The following is a 22,235-nucleotide window of genomic DNA, read 5'->3' on the forward strand; positions in this document are numbered from 1 at the left end:
TACCACAGAACTGTACATTTGAAATGATGGTTCAAATGGTAAAATTATATGTTATGTAAATTCATCATAATATGGCATTGATTTTTGAGAGGGAATGGTTAATATACAGGTGAGAGAAGGATCATTGAAATTATGAGAATAGAGAAGTTACATGGCACAGGTGGAGAAGTTGGCCAGAGAAGGAAGAGAACAGTAAATGAGAAAAGGCAGGGCTAGGTATGGATTTGTCCTTGGTAGTAGAAAATTGAGAATTCTCTTGATGTCTCTTCATTTTACTCTTTGAACTGAGGGCAGAGATCATCTGAGAGAGAAGGGAGTTGGAAGTTTGAGGACAGGATACAAGGTTTGAAATGATCAGTTTACAGAGTTAGAGAATGATTTGATCTAGAAGGATGATTGAAGGCCCCTTCGAGTTGCTTTAATCAAGAATAATAGTGCTACCTTATGCTCTGCTGTGTAATCTTCTCCAGCAATACTTGGCTCCCTAGATCAGGCATGGAGAAAGTGGAAAGTGGGATTGACCCCGACTTGGGCTTTGCCATGGAGCCAGATGTAAATACAGGGACAGAGGAGTAGAAAGAATTAGTAAACATGTGAATATGAAATGATGACCCAGTGACTCGCAAGCTAGCTAAATAAGGAAGTAAAACAAACTAAGTGGGTAAGTCTGAGTTGGGCACCCTGAGGAGATAGTAGGAATAGTTGAACAAGATGGAAGGAAACTAGGTTATAGGGGAGAGCAGGATGTCTCGATGAGTGATTTTTGAAGTTTGAACAGTTTTGAGTGGTGATAAGTTTTGGGGGAAGTGGGGCAGTGGTGGGTGTCTGAGCTGGGGAGAGAAGGAGGTCATAGAAGATATGGCAGGAAACTGTTAGTACTTGGCAGTTTACAAAGTACTGTTTTAGCATAGTGTCTGACTTAGTCCCTCCTTCAGACAGGAAGAACAGGGTGATTATCCCCAGCGTAGGTGAGAAAGCAGGCCGGAGAGGCTGATAACTTTCCAACAGCCCCCAGGGATTGGGCTTTACTGTTTCAAGTCCCCACTTTCATGCTCTGTCCACTGTAGCTTAGCCGAGGTGTTGTGTGAAAGATCTGGGAGTGTATTTCTGGAGTCTTGCTAATATACAGAAATAGTGCAAAAAACTATACAACGAATAACCAGTTGGGCATAGATTGAGGTGTAAGTAAGGTATGTGCAGGGAGTATCCCAGAAATGGGAAAGCAGTTATTCCTGAGCAGTTGTGACTGTGACGCTGGGTGGCCTTTTCCCTTCGTTGTACTTTTCTGTATTTTCCAAATTTCCTGTAATGGACACATATGGATCCTTAAAAACTAAAAAAATATTTTTAACTAGGTTATGTATGGAAAATTCAAAACATACAAATAGAAATGTAAGATGGTTTATATACCTATATTAAAATAAAAACGTGAATATTTTTCTTGTTTTTCTTTTTAGACATGCACTTGGTGATGGAAAGAGAGCCATTATTTTGAAGAACAACTGGACAAAGGTAGGTTTCTTTTATATTTTACCTTGGGCAAATAATGCCATACAACTTGGAGAAAAATCTAATCACAGGATGTACCTTTGTATGTAAAAATGTGGATAAAATAGGAATCTTCAGTTCCATAGTCGGAAAGGAAGCGGATTGTTTTACAGAGTTCAAGAATGATTTGATGTAGAGTGAGGCTGGACTGCCTGACACATACAGGCACTCATTAAGTAAATACTTGATGACTTAGTGAATGAATGAATTGAACACTAGATTGCAGTTGAAATTAATTAACTGGCTTATCAATAGATTTTAAAAAACAATGTTGAATCGCCCTGGCCAGCTTGGCTCAGTGGATAGAGCGTCAGCCTGCGGACTGAGGGATCCCGGGTTCGATTCCGGCCAAGTGCACATGCCCGGGTTGCGGGCTCGATTCCTAGTAGGGGGTGTGCAGGAGGCAGCCGATCAATGATTCTCTCTCATCATTGATGTTTCTATCTCTCTCCTTCTCCCTTCCTCTCTGAAATCAATAAAGAAATATATTTTTTAAAAAAACAATGTTGAATGAACAAAGCAGTAAAAGCATATTAGAAAAATACCTATCAAATTCTTGATAGTGTTTGCTTCTGGGCAGTGAGAGACAGGAAAGATTAACGGTACAAAGGAGACTTCAGCCATATTTCTGTAGTTTTAGTTCTTGCATTAAAGAATCTGAAGCAAATATAACAAAATGTTAACAGTTAATTCTGGTGTTTGTTATAGTCATTTATATTTTCTTAAATTATAAAAATAGTCTGAATTTTTTTAAAGCAGAGCTTCATTAAGACTCAAAAAGATACATGTTTCAGACTTCATTTCTGGCTTTTCATAATTTGCTTTTATTTATTACTAGGGGCCTGGTGCACGAAATTCGTGCACTGGGTGTGTGTGTGGGGGGGAGTGTCCCTCAGCCCAGACTGCCCCCTCTCACATACTGGGAGCCCTCAGGCGTTGACCCCCATCACCCTCCGATCGCCTGATCGGCCCCTTGCCCAGGCCTGACGCCTCTGCCAGAGGTGTCAGGGTTGGACAGGGGACCCCCATCTCCCCCTGATCACTGGCTCTGGCCCCCGCCCAGGCCTGAGGCCTCTGGCCCAGGAATCATGCCTGGGCACGGGACCCCCATCTCCCTCTGATCGCTTGCTCCACCCCCCGCCCAAGCCTGACGCCTCTGACCCAGGCTTCAGGCCTGGGCAAGGGGACCATCATATCCCCCCAATCCCTGGCTCCGCCCCCCACCCAGGCCTGATGCCTCGGCCAGAGGAGTTGACCCTCATCACCCTCCAATCACCAATCACCGGATCGGCCCCTTGACCAGGCCTGAGGCCTCTGGCAGAGGTGTCAGGCCTGGGCAGGGGACCCCCAGCTCCCCGCGGTTGCAGGCTCTGCCCCTGCCCAGGCCTAACGCCTCTGGCCTAGGCATCCGGCCCGGGCAGCGGGGACCCACAGCTGCAGCGGCCCCGCGATCATGGGCTTCGCTTTAGGACCAGGCAAGGGACCCCTAGCTCCCGGGACTGCCAGCTTCGACCGTGCCCAGCTCCCATCGCTGGCTCCACCCCTACTTCCTGCTATCACTGGCCAGGGCGGCAAAGGCGCCTGATTCTCTGATCATGGCTGGGGGGCAGGGCAAAGGTGGCCCCAGGGCCGCCTTTGCCCTGCCCCCCAGCTCTTAGCTCCCCCCTGGGTTTCCGATCACTGTCAGTGGCAGGGGGCTTCTTCCTGCTTTCCCTTTCGCCTCCCTGCATTGTGCCTACATATGCAAATTAACCGCCATCTTGTTGGCAGTTAACTGCCAATCTTAGTTGGCAGTTAATTTGCATATAGCCCTGATTAGCCAATGAAAAGGGTATTGTCGTACGCCAATTACCATTTTTCTCTTTTATTAGATAGGATTTTTTTAATTATTATTTTTTAATCCTCACCCAAGAATATGCTTTTATTGATTTTACTGATTTTAAAAATATGTTTTCATTGATTTTTAGAGAGAAAAGGATGGAAAGGGAGAGAGAGAGAGAGAGAGAGAGAGAGAGAGAGAGAGAGAGAGAGAGAGAAAAACATTGACCAGTTGGCTCCCATGCATGCCCTGAGCAGGCATTGAACCTGCAACCTGGGTATGTGCCATGACCAGAAATTGAACCCTCCATCCTTTGGTGAATGGGATGACAACTCGAACCAACTGAGCCACACCAGCCAGGGCCATAATTTATTTTTAAGCCAGAGTGAGTGGAGTCGTAGAATTTTAGAGCCTTCAATTTGTGATTCGGGTGGTCTAGGAGTGTAAAATCTGGGGATTATAAGATTTCTCAGGTGGACTTCTGCATTTAACTTTTGGAGTCACTTTCTAAGTACATTATTTTACAGATGAAGAAATTAAGTCTCAGAAAAGTACAGTGACTTTGCAAGGTGCCATTACAAGTAAAAGACAAAACTGGATTGAGGGTGGTGATGGTTGCTGTTTTCAGTATAAGTCATTGTTGTGCTTAAAAACCCTTTGCTGACTTCTGCACCTGGCATTTGGCAGCTGCTCCATAAATATGTTCAGAATGAATGGATGGTAGAATTCTTAGTAGTAAAACCTAGACCATGATACTGGTTTTCCAGAGATATCTTTTGTTATTTTAATCTAGTATCAACTTAGAAAAAGAGTACTAAAACTTTTAAAATTACTTTGAGTACCTTATTTAGAATGTTCATTCCTGATTTAGTTTATCAAAGAAAATATTTACTCTTTAAGACTTTTCTTTTTTTTTAAGAACAGTTTTAGGTTCACAGCAAAATTAAGAGGAGGAAGGTACAGAGATTTCCCATAATCCCATTACCCCACGCACACATGCCCTCCCCCATTGTCAGCATCCCCCAGCAGAGTGGTGCAGTTGTGGAATTAATGAACCTCCACGGACACGTCATCATCACCCAAAGTCCAGTTTAACTTGGAGCTCACTGCCGAGGTGTTGTACATTTTCTGGGTTTGGACAAATTTATAATGACATTGTGCTTCACAGGGTGTCTTTTCACGGCCCTAGAAGTTCTCTGTGTGCATTACCTTTTGATGTTGTTGTATAGGGTACAAACCAATAGTTTCACAATGTCCTCAAGAACCTTTTAATTTTTAGGGGTTTATTTGGACTCTCCTGTTTGTGAATGACAAAACCTAACTCAGATTTGGCTTAAGGAGAAAAGGGAATTTAATGGTTCCTGAAATTGAAAATTCTAGGGGTTAGCTTCTGGCATGGTTGGATCCGATCTGTACACAATTTTCTTGTGTTTTTAGCTGTGCTTCCTTGTTTCTTTGCTTCATTTTCAGTCTTTTCTCTGTTTCATTTTACCAAGGTTCCATTGCTGTCCTCAAGGTCACTGATCTTTTCTTCTGCAATGTCTAATCTACCTTTATTTCCATCAACATATTTTTCTTTTCTTTTTCTTTTTTTAAAAAAATATATTTTATTGGTTTTTTACAGAGAGGAAGGGAGAGGGATAGAGAGTTAGAAACATCGATGAGAGAGAAACATCGATCAGCTGCCTCCTGCACACTCCCCACTGGGGATGTGCCTGCAACCAAGGTACATGCCCTTGACCGGAATCGAACCTGGGACCCTTGAGTCCGTAGGCCAACACTCTATCCACTGAGCCAAACCGGTCAGGGCCATCAACATATTTTTCATCTTAAATGCTATAGTTTTCATGTCTAGAATTTCAATTGGAATATTTCTTACGTATTGTATGTCTTCAAACGCTCAAACTTTTTTTAGCTTCCTGAATGTGTGTAATAAATTTAAAATACTGTTTTAATGTCCTTATCTACTAATTCTGCCATCTGTGTCATTTCTGGATTGGTTTCAATTGACTTACTTTTCTCTTCATTATAGTTCACATTTTCCTCTTTTGCATACCTGTAATTATTTTTCTTTTTTTTTTCTTTTTTTTAAAAATATATTTTATTGATTTTTCACAGAGAGGAAGGGAGAGAGATAGAGAGTCAGAAACATCGATGAGAGAGAAACATCGATCAGCTGCCTCCTGCACATCTCCCACCGGGGATATGCCCGCAACCCAGGTACATGCCCTTGACCGGAATCGAACCTGGGACCTTTCAGTCCGCAGGCTGACGCTCTATCCACTGAGCCAAACCGGTTTCGGCTATTTTTCTATATACTGTATGTTTCTTTTTTTCTTTTTTTTTTCTTTTTATTATTTTTGTTAACCCTCACCCAAGGATATTTTTCCATTGATTTTTAGAGAGAGTGGGAGAGAGAAAGATAGAGAGAAACATCGATGTGAGAGAAATACATCGATTGGTTGCCTCCTGCATGCGCCCCGACCAGGGCCCGAGCCAAGGAGGAGCATGCAATGGAGGTATATGCCCTTGACTGGAATCGAACCCAGGACCCTTTGGTCCGCAGGCCTACACTCTATCTACTGAGCCAAACTGGGTAGGGCCCTAGTAATTTTTGATTGGATGCCAGACATTGTGCTTTTATGTAATATTTTTGTATTTCTGTAAGTATTTTGAGCTTTGCTTTGGGATGCTGTAGTTACTTGGAAATAGTTTAATTCTTTGGAGTCTTGTTTTAAACTTGGTGAGGTTAGAGCATAGTGGTATTTAGTCTAGGACTAATTTTTCTCCATAACTGAGGCAAAACTTCTGAGTGCTCAACTTGACACTCCATGAATTATAACGTTTTCCACTCTGGTTGACGGGAATAAGAAGTATTCTTGATCCTGTGAGTGCTGACTGCTGTTCCCCTTTAGCTTTTCAGGTGGTCTTTCCCTCGCTTGGGTAGTTGCCCCACATGCAGGTACTGATCAGTACAGAGCCAGACTCAAGGGGGACCCTGTGAAGACTTCTGGAGTTCTCTGTGCAGCTCTCCTCCCTGTCCTCTGCGCTGTGACCTTGAGCTGCCATGGCTTTCCTGGACTCCTGCTCTATCTTCTTTTTTTAAAAAATATATTTTATTGATTTTTTACAGAGAGGAAGGGAGAAGAATAGAGAGTTAGAAACATCGATAAGCTGCCTCCTGCACACCCCCTACTGGGGATGTGCCCGCAACCAAGATACATGCCCTTGACCGGAATCAAACCTGGGACCCTTCAGTCCACAGGCCAACGCTCTATCCACTGAGCCAAACCAGCAAGTGCCTGCTCTACCTTCTTAACTGAGACTCTGGTCTCTGCCTGGCTCCTTCTCCCTGTGCCATGGCTTAGACACTGTCCCCTCAGCAGGCTGGGGCAAGCATAGGGCTTACTTTGTGTGTTTCTCACTGTCAGGGATCAGCCTCTGTTGTTGCTGGATGTCCAGTGTCGTGCAACCCTTTGTTTCATATACTGTATGTGGTTGGTTTTAGGCAGGAGGGTAAATCCAATCCCTGTTACTCCATCTTGACCAGAAGTGGTAGAGTGTGGGTTCTCCTGGCATCATCTTGAAAAAGAACCAAACTGATATCCTCTATAACTGTTAATTCTAGTGGAAAGAGAACATCTTTAGTATCTGTATAGTAGTATACCTGAGGGATGCCTCACACTTAGCCTCACTGAGCCATCCTGCCACCTGTGGATCCATCACTGACCTGGGAAATGGTGCATTGCGATGGGCCCATTTCCTGGGTCACAACTATACTCCTACACTACCCTCCTTGTTGAGATGGTAGAGTTAGCTGCACTGCCATTACTGTGTCTGAGTGGATAAGGGACATGGTGGCACCCAAAAGGAGGGGACGCTAGGCAGATGAACAAGGGGAATTTTTTGTATGTGATAGAGAATGAGACAGTGTCAAAGAAAAACAAGACTTTCTGTTGTAATTGGGTTCGAGCAACTCCCTGAAATACCTTTAATTTAAGCTTCATTCAAACACCTTCAGCAAAGAGATGCATAAATGCTTTCTTAACTGGTAGAGATTATACTGGTTATTGTGAAGCTTAAGGAAAAGGACTCAGTAAAGGATGAAAAAGGTGGACTGAAAAGAGAGTGTTTTTACTAATTTAAGTAGGTATGGTCTATAAGTGATGACAATTTTCTGTGCTGTGATTTTTTAAAATATATTTTTATTGATTTCAGAGAGGAAGGGAGAGGGAGAGAGAGAGAGAAACATTAATGATGAGAGAGAATCATCAATCGGCTGCCTCCTGCCCACACCCCAATGGGAACTAAGCCTGCAACCCGGGCATGTGCCCTGACTGGGAGTTGAACTATGACCTCCTGGTTCATGGGTCAGCACTCAACCACTGAGCCACTCCAGATGGGCTGTGATTTTTTAAAATATATTTTTATTGATTTCAGAGAGGAAGGGAGAGGGAGAGATAGAAACATCAATGATGAGAGAATCATTGATGATTGGCTGCCTCCTGCATGCCTCCTCCTGGAGATCGAGCCCACAACCCGGGCATGTGCCCTTGATGGGAATCGAACCTGGGATCCTTCAGCCCGCAGGCCAACGCTCTATCCATTGAGCCAAACTGACCAGGGCTTTTTTAAAAAATGCAGTTATGTATGCTTTAAAGTTGATATATGGCTGGGAGATAGGATGTGGTATTGTAGCGTACCTCTAAGAGATCTCTTTTATCTTCTTTATGCCTTTTGACAAAAAGCAGTTAGAACAAGTGCAATCTGAGTTGACTCTTTGATCTGAGCTTAAATTCTCTGGCTAAAAAATAGCTGCAGAGCTCACCGGTTGGGTTGGTGCACCAGAGTGGGATTATACATGCACAGCACCTGGGTAAGCAGAGGTCCTTGTGGTTGTTTCTGGCTTTTCTTAGTGAAAAGCCCATCTTTCTTAAAAAGGTCACTTATTCATTTTTAAATGAAATTATAGTTTTCTTTTTTTTTTTAATTAAAGGATAGTTTTTTTTCCAATTAGTATTTTTTTGTATGTTTCTTTGTATTGGATTTATTAGGATGGCATTGGTTCATAAATTACATAGGTTTCAGGTGTACAGTTCTCTAATACATCAGCTGTATAGTATATTGTGTGTTCACCACCCCATCAAGTTTCCTTCCGTCACCATTTACCCCCTTTATCCTTTTTGCCTCCCCCACCTCCCTTTCCCTCTGGTAACCACCATACTGTTGCCTGTATCTCTGGAGTTTTTTTCTGTTTTTTGTTTTTTTTTAATCTCATAGAATCAGAATGGTCTTTGTAAAGTGTACAGTAAAGAGAAAAGAGCTCTGGCCCCAGAATAGATCAGGGTTCTTTGTTTTGCCTGTAAGGGAGTGACATTAGGCAAGTTCCTAGCCTTGTTAGCCCAGGTCTGATCATGTTAGCTCTCTAGATTAAAATGTTCGTGCTGGACACAGATTTCCCAAAATGCTTGAGGGGGGCCAGCCAGGGCCATTGTAGCACAAACAAAACTTATTTTTGCATTCATTGGTTGATTGTTGTATGTGCCCTGACCAGGGTTCAGGGCACATACACTTCCCACACTTCTTCTCCAGTAGCTTTTTTGTAGAACAAAAAAAAACAATCATTAGAATTAAGAGTAAATCAGTGGTTTTTGGACCTTTTCTTTCTTAAAGCCAACAAGTACACTTAGAGGAAAAAAGAATGAAAAGCTGGTAAGAGAGTGATGGATAGAGGACTAGCTTAGCTTTACCCCTCATTGTGCCCATGCTCCTCTCCAGAGGTGGGAAAGCTGCTGCACTAGCTGACTGTCCTCCCAACTCTCAAATCCCATGGACTTCTAAACTGTAAGGAATGTAATCACTTGGAGACTACTGCTGCCTTGAAGTATTGTGAAGCAAATTTAAGTTATTTATATGAATGATTTTTATACTTTATTTGGCATAAAAAATTATTTCACTCTTTGGTAAAATATAATAAAGGTTGAATTTTTTTCTTTGGGCATACAAAAAAATCTCTTTAAGTGAAAATACTGATCCCTAGACAGTTGTTAAACATTATTATGAATACCGTTCATTGCTTTTCAATTAGCTCATTTTGGTAATTTTATATCCTGAGAGGTATTAACATTTTTATTTATTTTTTAGGTTCTAATTTAACAGTTTAAGTAACTAATCAGATTTCAAGTGAAATATTTTTCCTTATTGATTTCCTTTAACTTAAGCATATTTTTGAGAAAAATTAAATTTATCTTTTTGGAACAGGGTCATTATCGTTACTGTGCTGCTCTTTATATGCTGGGGGAATATGACTGGGCCCTGCAAGCAAACAGTAAAGCTCAAAAACTCTGTAAAAATGACCCTGAGGGAATCAATGATCTAATTCAGCAACATGTAAAGTTACAACAACAAATAGAAGATCTGCAAGGTATTTCATCTGAGATTCTTTCTTTTGTTTTCAGTCGAATTCCCTTTAAAACTTTTGAAGGTGGGTTTCTTGGATTAATGAGGACCATAAATCAATTCTCAGATGATTTGAACTTACTTTGTTATCTTGGTTGAGTCACTTAAATTTCCATTTCTATCTGCATAGAATTATATTAGTGTTATATTCCATTAGATAATTATAAATGATTGATATTTTTATTTGAAACATTCAGCAATGAATTATTATATACTCTTGCATAGAAAATATGCCTTCTTGAATTTTGAAATAAATTCTTTTTGAAACAAAATTGTTTTAAAATTATCTCCTTTATTATTATAGTTATTTCCTGAAGAAAAGTCCCTTCAATAGGATTGTTTGGTGTTTTTGCACCAAGTTTGGGGCTGATTTTATATATCTCAGAAGTCTGCTGTGCAGGCTAGGAATTCTACAATCCTTACTTTGCACTCTCTGTGTAGGTCTTTCCTGTTTTTCCTTCTATGGGTATTTGGTGTCTTATTGAGCTGAGCTGAGTGTTCTGTTTCACTAGCAAATGTCATCCAACATAACGTGATCATAAGATTGTGAGCTCCTTGAAGACAGGTGCCCTCTCCGATTCACATTTCCATAGTGCTGCATCTACTCAGTGATCACATCCAATGGGATTTCAAATAACAGCTGTACAACATTTTGTTGACAAGCTCATCAACTAAAAGCATCTCAAAATGTAAAATTGGTTAGGCTTACTTTTCAGTTCTCTGAATTTGAAAATCTTTTACAGTATGTGTTACCAATGCGCTGATTATTGTGTGTGTGATTGATTTTAATAGGCGGAACACCAACTAGGAATCCAATTAAAGCCTTTTATGAAAGCGGGTAAGTTACTAGGAATGGCTTTGCCCTGTGAGTTTAAGAATCTCTGTGTTTAATGCTTTAGTAGCTAATAGCAACCACAATGAAGTTGGGGGTGGAAGGATGATAGGTGGTTTTTAAAGTGTTCCTGCGTAAGGTCAGGTGACCTGTGAAGTGCCCAGTGTATTTTGCCCACTCTTTTACTAAGCTATGTGCATATGTATGTATTAGAGATCAGTAGCTTTAGCCTATGGGAAAGGAGTGAAATGATGATGGGATGTTACTGTGTTTGAATGGGACCAGTTTTGGCCATCATGGATGGTCCTGGCAGCAGAGAGCAGGGCACAGTCTGTGCCTCTTAGCCTTGGCCTCCGTTCTGGAAACATCTGCCTCTGACTCCTGGTATTTTTTTCAAAGGCTAAGATGCTTCCTGTTAGAAATACTAGTAGGCAGCAGATAGACTTGCGTATGCTTGCAATAAAGCCAGTAGCACCCAGGGTCTGCATTAAAGAAGATTAAGCTTTTCCTCACGTGCTTAAGATACTGAAGCTGTTAATTTAAAACAAGGAGACTTATTTTAATATTAGGAACCAGAATACACTTCTTGATCTGTTCTTAATGTATTTTTAAGTTTTTTAAATTATATTTTGGATTTTAATACCAAATGTAAAATAATGTTTAGGTATAAGGCCCACTCAGAGATGGGGATTCTTTTATTTTTTTATATATATTTTATTGATTTTAGAGAGGAAGGGAGAGGGAGAGAGAAACACCAAGGATGAGAGAGAATCATTGATCAGCTGCCTCCCACATGCCCCCCCACTGGGGATTGAGCCCGCAAACCAGGCATGTGCCCTTGGCTGGAATCAAACCTGGGACCCTTCAGTCCACAGGCCGACGCTCTATCCATTGAGCCAAACCAGCTAGGGCAGTAGGGATCCTTTTAAAACAATCTTGTTTTCAAGAAAAAAAGGCTGAATTTGCTGAAACTTGTTTCTTTGAAGGTTAACTTTTTTAAAAAAAGCATACTAATCAATAGAAATAAAATAATTATTCCTTTTATCCCCACTCAGAGCCAACACACCTAGTTTACCAGCACCTGCATTTAGTACTTCACTTAACTTTGTAGAGATCGAAAGAGATTCCAGCAAAACCTACCACGAAATGGCATACGATGGTAATCAGCATCTAATGGTAAGCTCAGTTAAAAACTAAAAATGAAATTATTTCCAGTATAGTCTCAAATGTTTGCAATAATATTTTGGTGAAAGGGAAAACTAAATATTTTGTTGATATGAACCTCTTTTTGCCTATTCATATCAAGGAATGATTCTGTCTTTTAAATAAATATTCAGGCTACCTCCTATAATTACATAAAATAATATTTCATTGTTACAGAATTCTTTTGCAATCACATTTGTACGTTTTCAAACTATTTTTTTCTAAATTTTATTTTACACTTCAATGGTTCTCTTTGTATGCCTTCCCTCTACATGTCTTTTTTTTTTTTTTTTTTAAGAGAAAATCTTTTTTTTCTTTTTTTTTAATATATCTTATTGACTTTTTACAGAGAGGAAGGGAAAGGGATAGACAGAAACATCGATCAGCTGTCTCCTGCACACTCCCTACTGGGGATGTGCCTGCAACCAAGGTACATGCCCTTGGCCGGAATCGAACCTGGGACCCTTGAGTCCACAGGCCAACGCTCTATCCACTGAGCCAAACCCGTCAGGGCAAGAGAGAATCTTATATTTTTTTTATCGATTTCGGAGAGGAAGGGAGAGGGAGAAACATCAATGATGAGAGAGAATCATTGATTGGCTGCCTCCTGCACGCCCCCCACTGGAGATCAAGCCCGCAACCTGGGCATGTGCCCTTGACTGGAATCGAACTTGGGATCCTTCAGTTGGCAGGCCAATGCTCTACCCACTGAGCCAAACCAACTAGGGCCCCTTTACATGTCTTTCAATGAGTCACTTGGGAATAAGTGACAGTGGGGTCTGGTGCCCAAATCACCCCACCCCTTACCATGCTTTGGACTTTTCTTTTCCTATCTTTTATTTTTTGCAGACTCCATGGCTGCCCCGCACTGCACCAGTCCATCCACCCACCCAATTTGTGCTGTGCTGGGCCTGGGAGCCACCCCATCCTCCTCTCTGCCCAAGGTGTTTTTGCAGCCTCTGCTGCTCCTCTCCATAGCCAAAGCCCTTGATTCTGTGCTGTGCTCAGCTAAACCTTGGTCTGATGGCTTCTTAGGCGTTGCTAGGACTCTAGCCTGGTCCTGGGACCAGGGTCTGAGGCACTCTGCACCTGAGTTTTTCTCTGAACTGTAGTGTGCTGAAAACTCAGCAGATATCACCAAGTCCACATTTATATTTCTCTCCAGTGTCTGATGGGGAAAATGAAAATGGTGTCGTGGGTTAGATGGACAGTAGTCATTGGGGGGAACTTTTTTAAGCCACTCTATAGTTACATTTGTTTGTTAATAATATCCGAGGATATTATTTTCATTGATTTTAGAGAGAGTGAAAGAGAGGAAGGAAGGGAGGGGAAAGAGAGAGAGAAACACCAATGTGAGAAAGACACATTGATTGGTTGCCTCCTGCACAAGCCCCAACTGGGGCCAGAGATCAAACCTGCAACCCAAGTACATGCCCTGGACTGGGAATCAAACCCATGATCCTTCAGTTCTCAGGCAGATGCTCTAACCACTGAGGACACCAGACCAGAGCATAATTCTTTTGTTAATAATGAAAATCTCAGAGAAGCTGTGCTCATTTAGGGAGAGCAGCCTCAGGAAAGATGTGATAGTACTGACTCAGGACTGAACAGCTGCCCTGCCTGGCCTCATGCCAGGTGTCAGAAATAGAATTGTCATTGGAGAATTTGTCATACCATAATCTGTTACTGTCAGTTATCATTTTGTTTGTTTATTCACTTAGGCTTAATAACCACCTAGATATTTTAGTGTTTGAATAAATTCTGTTATAATCCACTTTATTATTTAGCTCTTCATGCCTCTCTATTTTTTCACTTCTTTTCCTTGTGTAAATCTCACCAATTGTATTTTCATGGGTAGGTGGTAGATGAAGCTTTGACTATAGATGATTGTGCCTGTCATCCTGAATTTCTACCACTATCAGGTGAGTTTTTCCCTGTAAATTATTGCTGAGTTCACGTGGTGGTGTCTAAACTCCTATGCCCCCAAATTCGCACAAGCCTCACTTATAGTTGCTCTTGTTCTCCTTTTACATTGCAGTGCTTCTGTGTTAAAACACTGATTATTTATTTGAAACCAGTACTCCGTCTTTTCATGTTATTTAATAAATCTAATTTTGGAACTCAAACTAAAGTTAATGGAACAGAAAGATGAAACTCCTCTTGGTTTCTATCTAATTTCTATTTGGCGAGTTGTTTTTTTTAAGATATATATTTTTATTGATTTCAGAGAGGAAGGGATAGAGAAAGAGAGATAAAAACATTAATGATCAGAGAGAACCGTTGATCAGCTGCCTCCCCAACACCCCATGTAGGGGGATCGAGCCCAAAACCTGGGCATGTGCCCTGACCATGATCTCCTGGTTCATAGGTCGACGCTCAACCACTGAGCCAAGCCACAGGGCTCATCCTAGTTTACTTTAAATTGTCTGTGCTTGGTGCATGTGTTTGCTTATGCCCCTAGGAAACAGGCAGACACAGCAGGACCTCATAGACTCAGCATTGGCACCATGGGAAATGAAGGGCCCACAGAATATTCCCACTTCATTTATTTCTCAGTCTCCCTTGATACTACCAGATTTTGATGAAATCGATCTAAAGTGGATTACATGCTTCCCTGCCTTTTAAACAGCTTAAGAAAATACAGATTTTCTTGATGACTTACTTAAGATAGTTGTTGTTAACCACAAGTTACTTATCTCCATCTTTCATGTGTTTCTTCCGGGTTCTTACAGGGAGATTGTGACCTTCCTGTTGCCCTCCTGTCCTTTGTTGGTGTTTTTGTTTTCTTTTCAGTGTTTGTGCTTCTGCAGTCCTGTCTTTTTTGGCTCCCATGCCACACATCCCACCACTTACCCTGAGCATTTCCATTTGGTTGGCACAGCAGCAGCATTATAAGGAGGGGAAGCTCAGGTGCTGTCGTCCCTGATGTAGCTCTAATAGCACGTGAAAAACCTTTGAGGATAAAACATTTGTCAATATTTCTTGGGCAATTATCATCATACAGTACATTTAAATCATTTAAATACCATCCACACTTTAGCATCTACGTTCAGTAGAAGAAATTGAGGTGCTGTGGTCAGGGTGCAGTGGTTTTGCTACAGGTCACACAGCAGAAGTCGAACTGGAACTCTTCTGCCTTTTCAGAGCCTCTTGCTTTCTGAGGCCACCAGAGCCAGCTCAGGCTCTCATCCCGTCCTTGACCCAGGGGCTCTGACTTGCCTCTGCGTCTCTCCCCAAAGCTCCCATCAGGTCCACCTGACCCCATTGCTCAGCTCTCTTCTGCACAACTTTGCACGTCTGTCCCCGCCCAGCAGCACACAGGCTCCTCCTGCCAGGGGACGGGACAAGGCTGAGCTCATAGAGCTGGAGGAGCAAGAGGAAGCACGGGGCCTGTAACTCAGTATTTTTTTCTTCTTTTTAATGGGATTGCTGTTTAATTATTACAGTGTCTTTTCTTGTCATCTAATTGTAAACTACTTGAAAACAGAAATTTAGCCTATATTTCTGTATCTGCTCTAGGCCTATATAATAATGACCATTATAATTTATAATAATTTCATAGCACACGTAGACAAACATCATCAGTAGCTTCTTTTTTGGCTTACCTGTTTGTAGTTAACGCTCATGGTATTGCTTCCTTTGCTTTCTTATTCAGTTTACTTAACTATTATTTTACTTTCAAGCTCATAAATTTTTACATCCAGATTTGAGGAACAAATACTTTTGTATTCACAGGCCAACCTCCAAAATATAAAGGAAAACAAAAATCTCGAAACAATGAGTTGGAGTTCAGGTATGTTTTTATGTAAGGTTTTGTTTTTCACCTAATGTCCTCCTTCCAAGAAAAAAGAAAAAAATCTCTTTCAAGTAGTAGCTACCTTTACATATGTATATTATGTTGAGTACTAAAGTCCCTTTCAAATACCAAAGGCATGTCTTCAAAGACGATCATTTTTGACCAGAGAGTTCTGAATCCTGAACGTTAATACTGATTTCTGAAAGTCATATTACAGCTATATTAGTATTAACATTTTAAAACTCCAAAATACATGCTCAGAAGAGGGAAAGTATTCAGAGAAGTATAAAGTGCAAACTAGTCTCCTTCCCTGCTCACCTTACTTCACTTCCCACACTTCTTCTCCAGTAGCTTCCGGTAGGAACGCGCTGCTCACAGTGCTGGCCGTCGGGAAGCTCACTCTGCAGACACAGCATGGGCATGTGCACAGGCCGAGCCCCTTTGGAGCAGTTACCACCGGAGGAAGGATTTATTAATGAACCAGCCACTTTTAAAATCCGTCTACCGAACATGCCCCTTAAAGCTAATGGTTGGAACTCTTGTCACTTATCTTTATAGTTAATCCCCCATCACCTACAAAATAGGAATTGACTGCAGAGTGGAATTATCAGTCATACAGTAGATACAGAAGTTTGTGAAGTTAATAAAAAGTGATGCTGGAGAAACTGCAAAGCCATTTCTGCTAATAATACCAGTTGTCAGTTTTTTCCTCATTTCTTAAGGCTGATTCCTCAATAGATTCTTAAAGGAGAATGATTTGCATATCAAAGCACTAAGAGGAATGAGTAATGCCTTTTTTTTTTTTTTTTAAAAAGACCATTTTTTCCCTGCTGCTACAAAGTAAATACAAAGCAAGAGCATAGAATATTATGTAACTCTGTTATTTCATAGAAAAATCCTGAGTCTTCCTCCTCACCTCGTGTGCCCCCCAGGAGAAACCAAAACCAAGTATATTTTCATTGTTTGAATGTATAGTTACAATTTTAACCGGTTTTGTTGAAGATAAATTTAGTTTCCTGATACTTTGTTTCTGTTTTCAAACAGAAGGCTTCTGATTTGATTATGTCTACCTCATGGGATTATTTAGTGATTAAGTGGTATGAACTGGAACATGGTAAATGCTCAGTACACATGACCATCATTGGGATCACTGTCCTTTTCACTGTTGTTAGAACCATTCAGACTGACAGCTTGTTTTATCCCTTTCTAGTATCTTGTGTGTCTTTCCATAACAGACCATGGAAATCTACATCCTTCATTTTCATGGCTGCAGGACATTTTACCGCATAGATGTATATTCGGAGAAATTTCTAGAGTGGCATTGCTCTATCAAAGGAGATGCATAATTTTCTTTAAATTTTATTTACTGATTTTTAGAGAGAGAGAGAGATAAATATTGATATGTTGTTCCACTTATTTATGCATTCATTGGTTGATTGTTGTATGTGCCCTGACCAGGGTTCAAACCCACAATCTAACCAACTGAGCTACCCGGCCAGGGCCAGGGGTGTGTAATTTCACTTTGATAGATATTGTCAAATTGTCCTACCAGAAAATTAATTACTTGGCACTTTTACACTCTTACTAAGCTGTGAGAGGGTGCGGAATAATAAAATGTATATCTGATCTTTGTCCCTGGTCCCTGGCACAGAGCTCCCTTGGAGTTTCCTGAAACAAGCCCCTTTCCACCCTACCTGAGATCATATTAATGAGGTGACTCAAGGCTGGGGCTCTGCATTCAGAATTGGGACTGGTCACTACAAAGACCAAGTATGTGATTGGAGGGTTGGACCTTTCAGCCCCATCCCCTGGTATCTGAGAAATTCAGGAAGGGGGCTAGGAATTAATTTATTCACCAATGGCCAGCAACTTAATCCTTTGTGCCTGTGTAATGAAACATTATGAAAATCTCTTTTCGGGGAGCTTTTGGGTGGGTGAGTACATGGAGGTGCTGGGCAGGTGGCCCACTCTGGGACAGCATGAAAGCTATCCATCACCCCCCTCTACCCAGCTCCCTTCCCATGTGTTTCTTTCATTGGAGTTTTCCTGAGTTACAACCTTCATAGTACACTGGTAAGTAGTAAGCATAATGCTTTCATGAGTTCTATGAGTCATTCTAGGGAATTGTTGAATCTGAACTGGGGTCACGGGAACCCTGAATTTGTAGTTGGCTCGGCAGAATTGTGGGTAGCCTAGGCACCCCGGTGTGGCTGTTCTGAAGTGAGGGCACCTGTGGGGCCCGCATTGACCCCAGAATTAATGTCAAAATTGAATGGAATTGTTAGACACGCGGTTGGTGTTGGAGAATTAGTGTGGAAAATGATAGGTATCTGGTATCAAACACACACATCTAGTGTTAGAAGTGGTGTTGGAAGACAGAGAATTGAGTCTTTCTTCCCCTCACCAGCACGGGGTCCAGGCTTTCTGAAAGGTTATATCTCTTACTAGATTTTCCCATGAGAGGAGCGTCTGTGCAACATTTATTGGGCACATTTCTTGTTCAGGACTACGTTGTCATAGATAACTGTAGATCTGTAATAACTGGGTAATCACACAAATTCCCCTTAGTTTGTTTCAAAAGCTGTTTTTTCTATATCATCTTCAATAATTAATTTATCTGGCCTCCCTCCACTTGTAATTTTACAGGGATTTTTATTGAGATTCATTAGATTTAGAGGTTAATCTGAGAAGAAATGGCATCATAGTAATATTTCAGTTCAGGAGCTTGTGACTCATTTGCTCAGTGTTTAAAATGACCTTCAGTAAAAGTATTTTTTCTTTATATAGCGGACTGTTTTATTTTAAATAATTCAACACAACACTCTTTTCTTTTAGTTATAGTTCACAAGGGAGTTTTCCAGCAGATTTGAAAAGCCTCTTGGAGAAACAGTTCTCTAAATCTTCCAGAGCTGCACACCAGGTACAGGAAAAGGCTTTTCCCGGGGAAAAAGCAAACTCTGGGAACAAACCACTTTTCACAAGCGCTAAGTCTAACCATGTACATCTCTAAGATTTGTTTTTTATACTTTTATTTATGGACATGTTACTTTATATGTGATTGCTAAGAAGCCAAACTATTGTTAATTTAGAAACTGACTTTTCAGTTATGTTAGCCAGAGATTGAAGTAGCGATTGACACTGTAGAATTGTTGCTTCCCAAAGGAAACAGTTTGTTTCTTGTTCTGTTTTGCAGGACTTTGCTAATATAATGAAAATGTTGAGGAGCTTGATCCAGGACGGTTACACAGCTCTGCTGGAGCAGCGGTGCCGCAGCGCGGCCCAGTCCTTCTCGGAGCTGCTCAACGGCCTAGATCCACAGAAAGTAAAGGTAGGATTGCCGTCTAACTCGTCAGCAGTGCTGATGGCTCCAGATGCATGTGTAGGAGAATCCGGGCTCTCACTTCACTGTTACCAGTGCACCTTCTGCCCAGCGGAGACGGCCTGAGTCTCCTCCGGCCAGGCAGTGAGGAGCCGCGCGCGCGCGCTGACCCAGCCTTCATGCCTGCGCTCACCGTGCGCCTCCCTCTTTGCTCCCCAGTTGGTGTCCTTAGAACTCCTGGCCTTCTCTCTTGATAAACTACGAAAGCAAGGTTTTGGACCAGTTTTAGTCACATCTTTTCATTCAGAAAGAAAGTAATAGCTAGGCAAATGCTTTATGCAAGGTTGTAAGGCAGCAAATAAATGTCTTCATCTGTCACTGGTACCCACAAACATTCAGAAGAGAGTAACTTCTGTTATGAACCACGCCTTCAAGGAACTCTGAGACAATGAGTCTGTGTTTTAAATACTTGATAGCAGTGTATTTTTGCAAAATATATTTTCTAATTCAGTTTGGCCTTTATCTCAATCATAGTGATTAGTGAGATTTTATTACACTTTTTTTCTGTTGTGGCTAACAGGTTGGTATAATGCAAATTGGGCAGAATTATCTTCCGATTTTTAACTCAAATGTTTTTATTGACAGCAATTGAACCTGGCCATGATTAACTATGTGTTAGTGGTCTACGGACTTGCTATTTCTCTCCTTGGAATAGGACAGCCTGAGGTAAGATTTGTAACAGGAATAATAAACAACTTAAATATGTCATTGATTTTAGAAGATATGTAAACACAGTTGTTTTCCCATCGCGATTCTTTTATTCTTGGCAGAGCAGTAATAAGTATGTTATGTTTGCTTTTTTGGATTGAAGAGATAGTTTATTACATTTGCGTTTTACTTTGAAGTAGTGAGACTGATCACAGAAATAAAACCATGTGATAGAACTTGAACCTTTAAAAGAATTTCATCATTCAGACTAGCCCCAGCCAGAAGGAAGTGATATACTTACTCCAGTATAGCCCTTGCTTAACACGTTAAGCGCCAGGCCTGTTTGGTCTTCCTTTCCGTTTAGCCCGCGATACCCAATTTCACTGATACGCTGGCAGTCGGAGACTGATGAGGTCCAATCGGAAAATGTAGTGTCAGCCACTGGTGACTGACACGGCGCTTAACGTGTTAAGACATGTTTGCAATGCCTCCTTTGGAACTGGCCTCAAAGCTTCTAACAAACTCCATTTTGTGGTGACATTTCTTTTTTCACCCACAGTGGGGTTAGCAGTGTTGCCTGGAGCTAAGTGTTTTTGGATTTTTTTCAAAACAAAATTCATGTAAAGCAGAGGTTTCCACAGTTGAGAATATTCAAAAGAACACACTTCTGTCTGTGAAGCTGTTACTAAAGGGCTGGTTTTAAGGTTGAGCATTTGTCTGCCTGTGCCCCCAAGGGGACCGCACTCAGCCAGGATATGTGCACGGTGTCATTGTCTACATCAGTCTTTGTACCGAGAAGTCACATGTGTGGTGTCTGCCAGCACCACTGGCCTCTGTGTGGGCGTAAACGCTCATCTGGTTGGTGATTTGACGTGTTCAGTGCCAGCTTTTCATTCCGGAGCTGAATCACTTTGGGTGTGAGTATCGTACATATGGTCACAATTTCTAAATTGCTAAGAAAATGAAATCTGGAAGGTGTAATTTTGCCAAAGAAGTTTTGGACAGAGAGTTGTTTTTAATGTTACAAAGAGAATCAGCCTTCAGATAAAAATCACGTCCAGCATTTCTTTTGTGTGTGATTATTGTTCTTACTGCCTTTGAAGGAATTATCTGAAGCTGAAAACCAGTTTAAGAGGATGATTGAACACTACCCCAATGAGGGCCTCGATTGCTTGGCCTACTGTGGAATTGGAAAAGTATACTTGAAAAAAAACAGGTTAGTAAATGTCCTAATAAAGTAAAAATTTAAAAAAAAGAATTTCTATATTTATGGTACTATATCTATGCAGTGATTTATCAAATGTATCCTTTTTATATATTTTTTTTATTGATTTCAGAAAGGAAGGAGAGAGAGAGAAACATCAATGATAAGAGAGAATCATCAACTGGGGGGCCTCCTGCACGCCCCCCACTGGGCATTAATTCGTATGTGCCCTGACCTGAAATTGAACTATGACCTCTTGGTTCATAGGTCAACACTCAACCACTGAGTCACTCTGGCTGGGCTCAAATGTACTCTTACTAGTTAGCTTGGAATCTCTGACTTTTGTTGTGAGAATGAAAATTCTTGACATCTTTTCATACCTTCTTTTTTTTCCATTATTATGACTAGGTTTCTAGAAGCTCTTAATCACTTTGAGAAAGCAAGAACCCTGATTTGTCGACTCCCTGGAGTGCTAACTTGGCCCACAAGTAATGTGGTTATCGAAGAGACTCGGCCAGGGAAAATAAAGGTAACCATTTCTTTCTGCAGAGAGTTCTGACTAACTGTGAAAGCCCGCCTACACTGACTGGCTCGGGTGTCAGAAAAGGAGATAGCATTCTGGCCTCAGCTGCCCCACAGGTGTTTCCCCTTTAAGGACTAGTGAGAATGAACTAACATTTACTGAATGTTTTCTATTGCCAGTCACACACCTGCCACATTTCATTACCTTTAATCCTTACAACAGTCCTACAGATGAGTACTATGATTTATCCCCATTTTATGGAGGGAAAAGATTAAGTTTAGAGAGGTTAGGTAATGAGCTCAAGGTTAAACAGCCAGGAAATGGTGGAGCTGGGCTTGAATCCAGGTGTTCTGATTTCAGTGTGCATTCTTAAGCAGAAAGGTATGCTGTCCCTCGGAAAGGTGTAGCATTGCTGTTTCATCATAGTTACTGTCATTACTGAGGGGTACTCGAAGACTCAAAGTATAAATTTAATCTCAAATCCAGAAGCAGAGGATGCTTTGCTAGTTTTTGAGAGACTAAATTATGTGTAAATTGACTAGGATAGGCCTTTAGTTGTGGGGAACCTGGGCATGTACTAAGAACTGGCTTTTGACCAAAGCTTTTAAAAGCATAGGGGTCAACTCTCACAACTCAATGATAAAAAGACAACTAAACTAATTTAAAAGTACCCCAAGGATGTGAATAGACGTATCTGTCAAGAAGTTATACAAATAGCCAGTAAGCACATGAATGGTGTTCAACAACATTACCTACCAGAGAAATGCACATTAAAACTATAGTGAGATATGACACCCATTGGGATGGTTATCTTCAGAAGGCAA

The 22,235-nt window shown here is 41.2% G+C and overlaps 1 protein-coding gene across 11 annotated transcripts in view; it reads left to right on the forward strand.

Moving 5' to 3' along the window:
• Positions 1 to 22,235, forward strand: part of TTC3 (tetratricopeptide repeat domain 3) — a 103,980-nt gene that overhangs the window by 36,225 nt on the left and 45,520 nt on the right. For 7 of the 11 annotated variants that reach the window (XM_059686431.1, XM_059686425.1, XM_059686426.1 and 4 more), the window contains 11 exons: positions 1,458 to 1,512; positions 9,629 to 9,791; positions 10,619 to 10,664; positions 11,714 to 11,834; positions 13,720 to 13,783; positions 15,597 to 15,654; positions 18,493 to 18,577; positions 18,851 to 18,985; positions 19,622 to 19,702; positions 20,788 to 20,900; positions 21,297 to 21,417. In XM_059686431.1, the coding sequence (XP_059542414.1) occupies positions 9,659 to 9,791; positions 10,619 to 10,664; positions 11,714 to 11,834; positions 13,720 to 13,783; positions 15,597 to 15,654; positions 18,493 to 18,577; positions 18,851 to 18,985; positions 19,622 to 19,702; positions 20,788 to 20,900; positions 21,297 to 21,417 (957 nt within the window). In that variant the 5' untranslated portion in view covers positions 1,458 to 1,512; positions 9,629 to 9,658. Of the gene's footprint in view, positions 1 to 1,457; positions 1,513 to 9,628; positions 9,792 to 10,618; positions 10,665 to 11,713; positions 11,835 to 13,719; positions 13,784 to 15,596; positions 15,655 to 18,492; positions 18,578 to 18,850; positions 18,986 to 19,621; positions 19,703 to 20,787; positions 20,901 to 21,296; positions 21,418 to 22,235 lie in introns of those variants that run through there. The other 4 variants (XM_059686436.1, XM_059686434.1, XM_059686433.1 and 1 more) reach the window with 2 other exon arrangements.

Source organism: Myotis daubentonii, chromosome 3 (assembly GCF_963259705.1).
Source record: "Myotis daubentonii chromosome 3, mMyoDau2.1, whole genome shotgun sequence".
In the NCBI taxonomy this organism is placed as follows: Eukaryota; Metazoa; Chordata; class Mammalia; order Chiroptera; family Vespertilionidae; genus Myotis; species Myotis daubentonii.